Raw genomic sequence first — 14464 nt, forward strand, 5'->3', positions numbered from 1 at the left:
TAGTAGACCTTAAGCATGTTCAATTCGTGCTATTAGGCGGATTTGTGATATGGAGCATGTTTGTGATATACAGGTTGCCATTTAAGTTTCTCCCCCCCTTTTCTCTAAAATATGACCTATTTGAGAACAGCTTGCAAGCTCTCTAGAACCTGTGAATATATTAGCAATCATTTGATCGTAATTCGAATAGTTGTATATGTATATGTATATATCTATAACATACCTCTAGCTCAATCTTGGCTTCCGCAATGTCCTGCTCACTTCCGCTACCATTCGCAACCTTTTGTGCTTCGGCGATTTGTGCCTTAACAGCTTCTGCGCTGAAATCTTCAAGAGGATATCCCTCAACAGCGTTGATGCTTAAAACTGAGTTGGGCTGCACGACGGCAAAACCACCGGAGACTATTGTAGGGTTAGATTTAAACCCGTATTTTGATAACGTATTTTTCGTGTTACGTACGGAAGAATTGCTTGCTGCTACCGGTCTCCTCTACGACTTCGATCAGACCTGGCTTCAATTGCTCAATCGAAGGTACGTGGTTGGCAAGAACACCCATTTCTCCAGACTCGGCGGGGATGTTGACTTGAACAACATCTTGGGACTTGTATATAGACTATTGAGGGAATTAGCTAGCTATACTGTATTGTATTGTAGTGTGCGCTAATTAGGATTATATGCTCTCGATGGTAATATTTCGAGGATGATACGGTACGACGGGGTTAAATCTCATACCTGATGAGGGAGAGACAAGCTCAGCTTGATCTGGGGGGAGAGTTAGCAACAGACTTAGCACAAGAATAGATACCGACTGAGAAGACAAACCTTGTCCGATGCAGCTTCAGCGTAGGTCCTTCGCTGAAGGGGTTGAATAGGGAGCCGCATGGCTGCGGGACGAGCCCTAAGGGCTGCGCGAGCGACACGGAGAGTGTTCATGATGACTAGTGCTGCCAATTGAGGAATACGCGACAGGGCAAGCTCACGATGAACGTTGACTTGAAGCAATTTCGAAGTTGTCGGGCTTTCGGCAGAGAATTGAGTCTAGCCTCATTTGGTATGAATAAAGCACGTGACTTGAAGACATCCGATTTTGACAGAGTCGACAGAATAGTAAATCACATGATTGAATGATCCACCTTAGTCATCAAGCCACCCTCAAGCTGTTGGCTAGGAGTGCAGCACTTACACATAAGTGATCACTTACAACAAACAAATAGCATAATATTTTAAATTTTAGTATGATCAAAAGCCAACTACTTTTCTTACTTCTCCGAGAATTACCCAAAAGTGTACGATATAATTTAACTACGATATAATTCATGGTCAAGATATCTACACCGGTTAATTATAATACCGCTTGTTCTACACTAGAAACATTAGGTAGTAAAAGTGACATCGCTGTTAAAACGTGGCGGGTTGGGTTTTGAAGGAAATAGTATCGTTAAAGCGAACTTTGCCCTGCCAAGCGAGGATCATCAATTGATTTCGAATCTTTGTACAACTCAAGCTTTCAATATGCCTAAATACGTACCTCCCAAGGTAGGCTAGGCGAAATAATGCATTCTCATTAGTGCGCTAATTTGTTGGAACATTGAAGGCGTCGATTGAAACTCCATCTATTGCATCATTGCTTGATTTGTGGTTCATCATGCTTCCGAATCTAATTCTAGCATCTTATTTAGTGCTACTCAACTAGGCCGAGGCCCCCAAATTATCGCTAGACTAAAGGATGACCCTCAAACTGCGGATTTGAGTAGAGACCCTGGAGGGATCCTACATACATGTAAGCGGATGTCACACATCTATTAAACATCACGAGTGAGGGGGATAGACTGCACATAGTAGTATATCAACAAGGATTTGGACCCTGCCATGCCTTCACCCATGTGTACAACAGGAATAAAGGCGTGAACCGTCAACGGAGAATTGGCCATGCTAGGTTTAGTATAATTTTTTTTACCACGCGCTGATACCGCCTTTAGTCTTTAGTACTACGAACAAGCTTGATGGGCAGTTTTGAATGCGGGGTCCTCGAAGCTAGTATCTGCATACATAGGGTACTACTATGGAGATCTAACATGCTAGGCTGAATGTGGGAGGGAGGGGGATTCGACCCTCCTTACCGTAGCAGGAAGGGCAAGATCACAAGTACGAATTTGACTAGGCATCGCCCGCCCGCCGCTACTGTCTGATCACCAAGTGACCAGAGCGATAATAGCAACGATGGACAGGACGGTTGCGACTTGGGCAGCGCTTTAATTCATCAGGTAATCTTGGGAGGAGCGAATAGAGTATCGCAAGATAAAGTCAGGCTACCCCTCAAGCCAGTAAGCCTATGAAGAGCGTGCCTCAAACCGTATGTTGAAGCAGATCAAACCCCTTTCGTCCTCAAAAGAGGGATTCTTGGGGTCTATATCCGTCTTATACGCCGTACGATGTGCCCAACGACATAATTTCCATTGGCGGAACTGTCGATGGGATTTGGAGAAACACACAAGGATTGCCACTCTTCGTCACGTCGACTATCCAAAAGTCTCACATGTCCCAGCAGCGCAAAACCAACACGTGTTCTGCGAGAGCTGCACTCCAATTTCTTTCTGAGATCAACGACGACATAATGAGGTGAAACCCTAGTGGTGGTTCAATATTTCTTTCTGATGTCAGAGAGCATGATGGTGTGAGTGATAGAGTTACATATGAGGCAAGCAAAGAAACCCACATGCCACTGACGATATACTTCTATTGTCCCGAGTACCCGCGGGTGTGGCCCGAATTAGGTTGCGTGCTGCAGCTTGCAGACGTGCTGCGCAACGGTACCAAATGTCATGCTGGACGCAGGAGGGCAATGTCGAATCGATACTGGACGAATCATAATGCTGCGTAGAGCCGGGGCAACGGATCTGTTATGTATCATACTGTCCTGCACTGTACAACATATTACTCTGCCGGGACAGTTGTCATGGCTGTGACAAACTATTTCGTCCTCGTAGGGCTCATTATCTTACGTCTTACGTTTCCTAGGATTTGTTTACTTTGGTTTGGGAAGAGTCGGGACGAGACTTACTAGAAGAACTTTAAGACCTCGTAAAGCCCCGAGAGTTCACCGCCTATCCGAAGCGAACCAACCCTTTTTTTCTATATAGGGGGTTATGCAATGATACGATACACATAAGCGTCTAGGTTTGGCGTACCTACATTTTACCTACATTAGTATGTAGTTAGTCGGTAGGAGATTGCTGAGAGTATCATTACACAACTTTCGGCATAAGCGAAAGGGTGGTGGGTTAGACGACAGGCTCATGTACGGTTGCATCCGGATTCTTTATCTGCATCTGCATCTTGATTAAAGAGTCTTCTAGATATCAATAGTAAAGAGCACTTTGGAAAAAGGATGTCGTAAGAATCCGGTAATCCATTCATTAAAAGAATGCTTACAACCACTTATACACATAGACAAAACGAAAAAACAAGGACCTAAAAACAAGTTATTATTCGGATTAATTCATTACAATGAATAGCCTGTTAATAGGGGTTTGATCACGGACACTGTGAACTTAAAGAATATGAGCGGTTTATGGAAAAAAGGGGATGATACTATTATTCTTCCCCAACAGACCAACAATGAAAAGTTTTTCTAGCCTGCAAATAAGAAATTTGCATTACTTGCTTTAGATCAACTAGACTATTAATGTACATAGCCGATGAGTTTTACTATCTAATCGGAGCGACGTGGTGCGCGAAATTAAGAAAAGAAGAAAAGAAGAAGAAAAAAATTGCTAGTTCAAAAAGTGGTTCATTGCCCGGCGATCGAGTAGAACATACGGATCTGTAGATATTCAGCCCGGCGTTCATGTACCCTACAGCTTAACAAAATAAGGGAGATTACTTGCAGGTCCAGATGCGCCCGGACATTTTTTTTTTTCTTTTTTTTCAAGAGCGGCCTCGGCCCCTTGTACTACCATGCACGACCTCCCACGCTTGCCTTGTTTAATATGCCATGATATGTTATGTACAATGTATTGCAATTGTACAGCAATAACCCAAATCATAATGCATATGTACATACATTTAGATAGGCACTAGATGAGAAAAAGGGAAATCGGCATTCTATTCATTCTATTCCCATTGTGCTGGGAAAGAGAATGCAACCGTATAAATCAGGATGTAAACGGCCTACTTATCCGGCATAGTTCTAGGTTCTAGGTGGTCGCTAATTCATTTATTTCGCAATAATCAAATCATTCACAAAGGCGAGTAATACATATGTACGTATATTTAAATACATAGTTACATTGATATATTGATGTACATCCATATATATTGATATGCACCATAGACTAGTAGGTGGTAATTATTCAATACATGTACATATATGTAAGTCAGAGACATGTAAGCAAGTACTATCGACACACGTTACCTACATAACCCTACATAACCTCTACCGCCTACGACCGCCTCGTCTTCTGGTTTTGACCGGGGGTTTCTCGGTGATGAATGGCTGCCGGGCTGGCGCTGATGCTGCATCGATAAAAAAAGACTGAATTGAAAGGCAAAAGGACAGGGGAGTACCCAGTCTTCGTAGATCCCCGTAGCCCCGCCCGTAATCCACGTTCAAAGCCAAGATTCCAAGCCTTCATTATCCGCTATTAGCAGCAATCATTCCCACAGTGTCGTCACGCACGGAGTACGGGGGTCACGGTACGTGCTACGGTACGTACATCTCGGGTGAGTCCTAGGGATCTTTTTTTGCTAGGTTTAATGTATCAAATGTCGCTATGTGGTTCGTTCGTTAGCTCTGACTAAACTTAAATGACAGGTAGGTACGGTACTACTTAGGTACTACATCTTAGTATGTACAACCGTGAATGTATGATAGGGAAGTCGCCATTTGCCTTTTTTTTTCATTATGTATAATATGTTTAAGTACCTACAATTAGAACCAGTTAAGTTGCGCATACCGCCTATTTCTAACGCTTGGTTCTCTGTTTCCCAGTAGTTTCCTTTTCCCACCGCTCCAGAGTTACGCCGTCTGGCCGTGTGGTGATCAAAATTCTTTTTTACTTAACCTAGTACCTGTTTTCTACTTATTTACTTATTCTACCTAGTGTAGTATCCCACAGTTCCTAGAAAGAGGTATCCACATGCAAACAAACCATCAAGAACGCAGAACCAGATCCCGTAGCCTTTGGGTCATCCTCATAGGGTCTTCCCCTCCCCATTCCCGATTCCTGAATTCTCAGTTTCTAGTTTCCAGTTTCCATTTCTATCGCCTCTTTCTCCCACCTTCTGCTGAGAATCTTTATTTCCCAAGTAGCCCGTCGTTGAGTCCTTAGGGTTCAAGGTCGGGACTCACATTACCTCACTGCCTCTTAGACATTTGCGATCCGACCTTGGTACTTCGTTCAACCAATATCTAGTGTATCTACGTCTCCCTTATTACACAGATACAGACCCAGACACATACACGGCAAACGGCAACGCCTCGACGTCATATTTTAGTGACGGCCAAGAGTTTCCAAGACCCCTAAGCCTCTATGCTCAGCTGAGCCAATTTTATTCTACCGCTCGAGGGAAGATAATCTTTTTTATTACAGACAGACGGACTATTATTGTTTAACTCTGTCTCGGAGTCATAATTCAATACTTCAATAACTCAACACAATTGCCACCCACTTAAGACTTCGCCGACTGCCACTTTTCTACCTGGTTACCTTCCTTGGGAGCAGATACGAATCAGCCCTTCACCCTTTCAAAGCCTTCTTCAAATCTTCGAATACTATTCGCGACATCATGGGACGACAATTATAGCGAAACGGTCCTTAGGGACAAATACCACAAATCTTCTTGTTGGGGACTTGGTCTGCATTCTGTAGCCTCCGAAATATTCGACAAAAACATTAAACAAGATTCTCTTAACTAGCCACATTTCCACCATAAATACCGCATTTTACGAAATTAAGACAGCACGCTGTAAGGGACTGTAGAAAGGTGTACCTTGGAGACGTACCAATTGACCGACGGTACATCCAACGATTTTGAACTGCGCAAAGTTCCTAGATTGTATACAAAATCACAGTTATTATCACCGTCAGTATGGCGAACGATTTAATTCACGACTCGACCGGCGCGAATCTGCTGGCTTTCGCCGCGCGTGGGGCGGGCATGCAACATGTACCGGAAGACGAGGCTGCGGCTGAAGTTGACGAACCTCCCGATAATAGACGTTCACGTCCGGAGGCCCAATTTAAGCGGAGTGTCATACGAAAAACAACGGACAATTCCGAATCTCTTTTAACGAAAGCCCTTCATCATTCAGAGGAGGATACTATTAATTTGAGTTTCGACTCATCACGGCGACGTTCAATGAATAGCAACGTCAGCCTCGCATCTACTGCCGACCTTACAAGCGACACTGGCTTTACAAGCCCCGCGCGCACAAACACACCTAGTCCGCCACCACCTGTAATATCACTTCCACGGTTGAACACGGACCTATATTTCGATGCGAAACCCAAATTTACTCCACATCGGAACCCCCAACAACCCATGCACGTGGCCGCTTTGAGTAAGCCAGTGGGAAGCAATGGGCTGCCAAAGGATCCTGCAGTAGAAGCTTTGACCAAAAAGCGCTGCATTTCATTCGCGTGTGGACAGAAATCTGATACTACGAAACCACCATCTCTGCAGTCAGTTGAGTCCAAGCCACCAGTAAACGAGAAGCCGCAGAGGAAATCTTGCATAAAATTTGCATGTCCTGCAAAGCTAGCTCCTCGGACACCGCCGACGCAAGATACACAGCAGTCCGTACTCACTTCAGCTATTGCATCACTGAAGGAAAGCAATGGTTCTCCTATTACTGTGCGTAAGCTTCGGTCGTCTTCCGCTACACGCGGGCGGCCGCTTAGGTCATTAACCCCGCGGCCGTCATCACGAAGCCCAATGCCAGCTCGGTCGGCCAAGTATTTGACCGCGAACCCAAATGATTTGATTAGCGAGTCTTCTCGTTTTCACGAGTTTGCTAGTGACGAGCCGCAAGAGGAGGATTGGATCCGTCTGAATCTTCCGCCACCTGGCCGTCGATTAACTATTAACGATACACTTAAGAAGGAAAATGAGATTCGGCGGTTAGGAAAAGAAGCCGAAGAGGAAGAATTGGAAGAGGAGGAAGATGAAGAGGCGGAGGAGCTAAACGACGACGAGGATGAAGAGGAAGAGGATGAAGAAGACGGAGTGGACCTCCCGGATGAGATCATGGAGGAAGATGAGATAGACGACGGGTATGAGGTCGACAATCAGTCGGGCTATGGATCTGATGACGACTTTTCGGATGGTTACAATACCGACAACGAAATCGGATTTGCTGATTCAGATGATGATGACGATGATGGTGGAAATCTGGATTTGTGGACTCCTAGTCGTGGTCCGGTTCAAAACTCCGGAAATACGCCTATCTTCCGTCGACTATCTATGACGGGTAACCGGTCCGATTCATCATCGTCTTCCGACATGCCCAGCCCCCCGACTAGGACATCACGAGAGAAGCCTCGTCGGATCAAGATGCGACCTGGTACACCAGAGTTGCCCGATAGTACTGATTTCGTTTGTGGTACGCTGGATGAGGACCGTGCGCTAGAGGATGCTTATATCTCATGTATAGCCGCGAGGCGACGCGAGAAGCTTCATCCAATTCCTCAAGATATCGATCCAAGCTTCCCGACGTCCGAGCCGGAAGATGAGGATATTGAACTTGATATCCCTGTCCGCGAGAGTGATGGTCACCTATCTGAGGACCCGTATGACATTGAGAACGGTGCTGAGCGACGAAGAAGAAAGATCGATCAGATATCGCCTCGACGATATCATTCTCCCCCACCTAAGCGTCACCACTCCCCCCCAAAGCCGCGAGGCCGATCGCCCAAGCGTCTTTTCGACGGGGGTTCACCTCGTCTCCCCGTCTCCCCGGCTCCAGGTCCTGTGGTACAGTCCCCTCCGTCATCATTGGTTCACGATGCGAACCGTGGAAGGCATGAATTCAAGAGTCTTGCTTTTCGGCCTGGATTGACGCATACTAAGTCACTCCCACGAGCTCCTGCTATGTTCCCGCATCATCTCAAGGGCCATCGTCGACCGGGCAAGGCTTCGGGTGCTACAACGAAACGTCACGTACGAGGTGCGATTGACATTGTCAAAGGCCTTGAGCAGAAGCGGCAGCGCCGGAAAGAGAAATTCAAGGAGAAATATTTTCAGAAACACTGCAACAAGGCGCGAAAAGGGCAGGTTGTCGAGAAGAAGCCTCAGCCTGGCCAGGGCGCCGAGAGGATGCGAGAGATCGGATTACTCATGGCTGGGAAGCTAGGCCCGGACCAGTTCGTCCTGTCCATCTAGTGGAGGCTTTGCTACGGCTACTGAGTGCAGGGTTGCATTGTTCACTATATAACCCTTCGTTGCATCTATTTTTCTTTTATAGACGGACTCGGTATCATTAGTACTGAGACCGTTACTGTACATAGTTTTTATTTTTCTCTCGTTCTTCACGAACTTTGGCGGGTCGATATTCTCGCGGGACAATGCATACTTCGCATTTCACGGCACAGGGGCAGGCAGCATTGGTCATTCATGATACCACTTGGGAACGGCACATCAAGCATTAACGGCGGCGGCGATCTGATTATATACTTGAAATTGAACATATTTGCTGATATATGATTGTCTGTTTGATCGTGCACTTCACTTGGATATGAAATGGATGAAATAGCTTATGATGATGATGATGATGATGGTGATTATGTGATGGGATGGAAATTCAATATAGTATACACTGCTCTGCTCATACTGTCTACATTAGATACGATCTTGCGCGCAATAGTACATAGATTTGTGAAATGATGCCAAAGCCCGATGGGTTTCTAAAACTTGCATACTGCATGCAGATGCAGTTTTCATTCGGGATATGTTCGTTGTTAGCGGGTATCGGTGTCACCGGTATTCGTGATAAACATAGGTTTAATCATGACTTTTTACTGATGCTCATAGCAAACTTGCGATGTACTGAGTCACGTTTATACTGTATGCTCTCATGAGAAGTTTTGATTGGGCTTACCTCATGATATTATTTTGGTGATATCAGGTGGTTTTTGTCAAAATATTTTCCGCATGGTCTTGTAGAAATCTGATATGTGGCTCCATAAATTCGCATTGGCGGGTACGTACACGTTGTCACCTAATCGGGGCCGTATGTACCTCCATACATTTAGATACCTAGCCACTTGTGGCTAGCGAATGTGGCTTTTATTGGCCGCAAGTGCTTCCAGGTTGTCCTTAACATCATTCAATTTTCTTGGGGACGGCCTCGGACCCTATATCATTCATCCATTGTCCGCCCATCTCCGCGAACATCCTACGACGACAGCACACCTTCGATTCAAGAGTGCATTCTTACGTCTACCAAATTCGACTACTTTTGTTTAATTACAGCTACCGAATACCGTTAAGATGTGGATTGTTCAGTGGTGTTAGTTCCCTTCTTAGCTCTTGCGAGTCTTATCAAAACGATCCGATCCTTCGGAATGGATGGTCATAGCTGACGTTTTTTTTTGTCTGCAGTCTACGATGTCCTCTCGTCGCTTGGCTTGATGAACAAGCATGCTAAGCTGTTGTTCCTTGGCCTCGACAATGCCGGAAAGACGACTCTATTACATATGTTGAAGGTTCGTTAGTGATTCCGTTTCTCCCCGCGCTCCGAGTCGGTGTCCTATATCGTACCTGAATAATCTCTCGAATCTGCTGGAGCTTGCGGGGGTTTTTTTTTATCATGGACGAGAATGCTAACAAAATGGAATTACAGAATGACCGAGTTGCCATCCTACAGCCCACCCTACATCCCAGTATGTCGCTTACAGCTATACGATAATTGTTGAGCGCACGTGTCAGTATACTAACATCACGCTAGCATCCGAAGAGCTTGCGATTGGAAACGTGCGCTTCACTACCTTCGATCTAGGTGGTCACCAGCAAGGTATGTTTTATGGCGCTGCTATGACGTGTTTAATTTCAACTGACAGGATGATTCCGTCTAGCCCGTCGGTTGTGGAAGGACTACTTCCCGGAAGTCAACGGAATTGTCTTCCTAGTCGACGCCATGGACCACGAGCGTCTACCCGAGTCTAAGGCCGAACTTGACGCCCTTCTGTCAATGGAGGAGCTCGCTAAGGTCCCTTTTGTCATCCTCGGAAACAAGATCGACCACCCGAATGCCGTGTCCGAGGATCAGCTCCGCCACGAACTGGGCTTGTATCAGACGACTGGAAAGGGCAAGGTCCCATTGGAGGGAATCCGGCCCATTGAGGTCTTCATGTGCTCCGTGGTGATGAGACAAGGTTCGTCGCACCAGACTCCTCACTTCCGACGTAGTTCCAGGGGATCAAAACTAACATCTGATAGGATACGGTGAGGGTATAAGATGGCTTTCTCAGTACGTCTAGACGGCAATTAAAAGGAGGGAGAGTAGCGTGTGGCGATATATGAGACGAGATCAGGGGACAAGACGAGCATGCGAATTGAAACGATGCGATGGCCGTCTGGGAAACAAACGGAGTTCTTTGACAGCATACTACCTTACTACCATACCGAAGTTCGATGTTTTCCGGGATATTTCTTTGGAGTCAATGGCTAGAGGCATTTGCCAGATCGCAATAATGAATTGAGCATTACCCACTTCTCACCACCCGAGTACCATTAATTGTTCTTGGGTCTTTTGCACATTTATGAACGAGAAGTCTTCTGCTGTTATTTTGGTTTTTATATATAGCGACGTGTTCAGAAAATCAAGTCAACCCGTATTACTGCACTATTTCTCGCATTGACGACCTATCAGCTTTGGCTTTATTAGTCGCTTAACAACATAATCCCTACGGATAGGCTTATTAGAACTGCTAACTCGGCTTTGACAGCTTGATCATAGGCATATCAGTGTTACCTAAACCTAGATGGCGCCGAGGTCCCGATAGTCTTCCCAATAAATTACCTGTCTAGGTGCTTAAGGGTTTCCGAGTAGCCGGTGTCCAATGCGGCTCGGTGAGGCTCATTCATTACCCAAACCCCCGGGAAATTAGTTGACGGCTACACGGATAGCTCGAAGGTAAGGGGGTTTAATACATAGCCTTTAACATTTGGCCGTATTCACGGAATATCGGCCAAGATATTAAATCAAAGCAAATTGGACCCTGATATGGGGTCTGAATAGCCTCAAAGATGTTCAATTACCCACTCAACCCGTGAAATTTCAACTTTGGTTGGCCGGAATAGGCGAATGTCGTTTTTTATGGGCCAATCAGATTAGGGAGTTTTCAGGTTACCTGGGCTATATGTATTATATGTTAGGTACTTGGGTACCATGGCTGGGTACTTATCAGGGTATTCAGAATCAATTCTTCTTATTTCCAGTATCGTCGACGTCTCACGACATACAATAGTATCGGTACAGAATATGGTGCATAGCATAACTTAGACCTCGGCGTGGCCAGAAAACCGCGGGTTATCGGGATTCTTCTAGAATAATATTAACGTTGCTGCAGCTTGCAGCGGATGTCTCCGCGCTTTCAGCTCAACAATTTTCTAAAAGTACCAGAGTACCTTACCTAACCTACATCGTATGGATGCATAAAGCAAACGGGCGCTCGGACCAATAAAATTCATTTATACCATGTAGTAATGTACAACGCGGCGCGGGACGGGTTTCGACGTCATTTCGCCAAAGTTACACATGTCATTCCACCCTAGATGCTGCGACTGGAGGCACTCGTTTTTCCCCATGTCTTTTTTTTGAAGTACCACTGGTCATAACTCGCGAGATTACCATGCTACATATTTATTTAATGTATTAGTGCGCTATACAGAGTTTCGTTAGTTATTTCTAAACCGAGGTACACATTCATCATCTCTTTCTCTCTCTCCCTAATCCCGCTAGGATCGCCGCTGCATATATACATACCTACATATTATATACACCATTAATCATTATAATAATGTCCATTGGCATCGCACGTCGAAACGGCGAGCATGGCATGTGAATCCCCCTCCTCCTCTAAACCTAGGGTGACCTTCCTTACTGGTAGGCACCATCACAACTATGGCTTTCCTCCCGAAGCTTTCGATTACACGAATTTACCTGACGCCGATCGCGAGTTTCTCCCGCCCGAACATCTTGCCGCCTTCGCCGCCGCCCTGAGCGCTCCCGAACCTGCGAATAGCGCAACCGATGATACCGCGTCGTTGAAAAGCCCTACTTTAAGTATAAGAAGCCCAGGTAGTCTAGACCTAACACGGTCCAGCTCAGTAGCATCTGTCGATACTGCGGCCCCCTTTTCCGAGGGGGCTGCGATCCAGAATGGCTCCCAGAGCGGCATGTTTATCACGGCGCAGAACGATTGGGCTCCTGTGAACGAAAAAGTATCCAAACACGGCCGTAGAAAGAAGAGGAAAAAGACGACGCTAGGTCGTCGCACCGTAGACGAGACTCGGGAAGGTTACTTATACGGGCTGTTAAAATGGCCGTTCCTCTTCTTCGTGGGCATGTGGATTATAGGACTAGCTGCATCATATCTATGGACGCGATTCTACATTTTCGTATACGAATACTTCGTCGCCTGGCGAGGGAAACGAGAAAAACTGCGCCAGAACATGAGAGCTGCTAGTAGTTATCGGGAATGGGTCAAGGCGGCTAAAGAGCTGGATTCATTCCTAGGAAACTCGCAATGGAAGGAAGAAAACGAGTTCGCATACTACGACTCTAAGACGGTCCGGCGCGTCTGGGAGCAACTCCGCAAACATCGGAGAGCTGCCGAAGCGCAGGAAGCAAAACTGGCGGGTGCGCCTGGGTATGAAAAGGGGGACGTGTCCGGGAAGGCTGAACATCGCAAGACGATCGAAGAGCTGAAGGCTTTGACGGAAGCCTGCGTGAAGAATAACTTCGTTGGAGTAGAGAATCCCAGGCTGTACAGTCAGACATATTACGGGACTAAAAACTTGGTTCAAAATTTCGTAGATGAAGGTTCGCTAGGCCCCCTTTTTGAAGTCCATAACTGGTAACACGTTGATATAGCAAAGCTAACATAACTACCTTAGTGGAGAAGAGCACACGCTTCCTGGTCCATACCAAGCAGCTATCGTTTGAAGAAAAGCGAGCAATATTCAAACGCATGCACGCAAACTTCGGGCGCACTGCGTTATGTCTATCCGGCGGTGCCTCTTTCGCATACTACCACTTCGGCGTTATCAAAGCGCTACTCGACGCAGACTTACTACCAGACGTCATCACGGGCACGAGCGGTGGCGCTTTAGTAGCATCTCTCGTAGCGACACGGACTAACGATGAATTGAAAGAGCTATTAGTGCCCGCGCTGTCGCATAAGATCAAAGCTTGCTCCGAGCCGATCAGCACCTGGTTTCCGCGATGGTGGAAGACGGGCGCACGATTCGATTCCGTCGATTGGGCGCACAAGAGTAGTTGGTGGTCCCGTGGGTCGACGACGTTTAGGGAGGCGTACCAGCGCACGGGAAGGATACTCAATGTTAGTTGCATTCCGGCCGATCCACACTCGCCCACCATTCTCTGCAACTACCTCACGTCGCCCGACTGCGTCATCTGGTCTGCTGTCTTAGCATCTGCCGCCGTTCCTGGGATTCAGAATCCCGTGGTCCTCATGATGAAGAACCCAGATGGGTCACTAGTTCCATATTCTTTTGGTCACAAGTGGAAAGATGGCAGTTTGCGAACAGATATACCTATCAAGGCACTTAATCTACACTTCAACGTCAATTTCACCATCGTCAGCCAAGTCAACCCGCACATATCCCTGTTCTTCTTCTCGTCCAGAGGCACAGTCGGATCCCCCGTAACCCACCGCAAGGGCCGCGGCTGGCGGGGTGGATATCTAGGCTCCGCAACAGAACAGTACGTAAAACTAGACCTGGCAAAATGGCTCAAGGTCCTTAAACACTTGGAACTCCTCCCACGGCCCCTCGGCCAGGACTGGTCGCAAGTCTGGCTGCAGCAATTCAGCGGCACCATTACGCTCTGGCCACGGACACAAGCCAGCGACTTCCTGCACATACTATCGGATCCCGACATGGATAACCTAGCGCGTATGCTGCACGAGGGCCAGCAGAGCGCGTTCCCGAAGCTCAAGTTCATCGGGAATAGGTTAAAAGTCGAGCGGCTGATTGAGCAGGGCAGACGGGAGACGCTGGCGGGGGTGAGGAGAGGCAGTATCGAGAGTATTATCGACGAGGAGGATTTAAGGGGGTTACTGAGAGGGGGTGGCGGGACTACAGATGATGAGACGACTGAGGGGACGGAGGATGTGGATGAGGAAGCTGTTGAAGATGGGGATGCGGGGGTTATATTTGAGAGTGTGGAGGGGGGTTTGAAGACGGATTAAAAAAATGATGCTGTGAACCATGGTTTTT

General features: G+C 46.7%; 4 protein-coding genes across 4 annotated transcripts; 3 read left to right on the forward strand and 1 right to left on the reverse strand.

Annotated features, from left to right (window-relative positions):
* Positions 1-116: 116 nt before the first annotated feature.
* On the reverse strand, positions 117-934 carry GL218_01188 (ATP synthase subunit delta, mitochondrial; the record flags this gene model as incomplete). The annotated part of the gene is made up of 5 exons (XM_033577644.1): positions 117-149; positions 224-402; positions 461-614; positions 734-763; positions 824-934. 5 exons carry the CDS (start codon positions 932-934, stop codon positions 117-119), a joined length of 507 nt encoding a protein of 168 aa, XP_033439328.1.
* Positions 935-6091: 5157 nt separating this feature from the next.
* Positions 6092-8383, forward strand: GL218_01189 (uncharacterized protein; the record flags this gene model as incomplete). Its single annotated transcript, XM_033577645.1, has 1 exon — positions 6092-8383. One exon carries the CDS (start codon positions 6092-6094, stop codon positions 8381-8383), a length of 2292 nt encoding a protein of 763 aa, XP_033437931.1.
* A 1107-nt stretch (positions 8384-9490) lies between these two features.
* Positions 9491-10479, forward strand: GL218_01190 (Small COPII coat GTPase SAR1; the record flags this gene model as incomplete). The annotated part of the gene is made up of 6 exons (XM_033577646.1): positions 9491-9509; positions 9602-9705; positions 9843-9882; positions 9948-10013; positions 10075-10374; positions 10439-10479. 6 exons carry the CDS (start codon positions 9491-9493, stop codon positions 10477-10479), a joined length of 570 nt encoding a protein of 189 aa, XP_033438328.1.
* A 1576-nt stretch (positions 10480-12055) lies between these two features.
* GL218_01191 (uncharacterized protein) lies at positions 12056-14436 on the forward strand (the record flags this gene model as incomplete). Its single annotated transcript, XM_033577647.1, has 2 exons — positions 12056-13046; positions 13121-14436. The coding sequence occupies 2 exons, from the start codon at positions 12056-12058 to the stop codon at positions 14434-14436; spliced, it is 2307 nt and encodes a 768-aa protein (XP_033438327.1).
* Between the last annotated feature and the right edge of the window lie 28 nt (positions 14437-14464).

Source organism: Daldinia childiae (assembly GCF_008694065.1).
Source record: "Daldinia childiae strain JS-1345 chromosome Unknown Scaffold2, whole genome shotgun sequence".
Taxonomy (NCBI): domain Eukaryota; kingdom Fungi; phylum Ascomycota; class Sordariomycetes; order Xylariales; family Hypoxylaceae; genus Daldinia; species Daldinia childiae.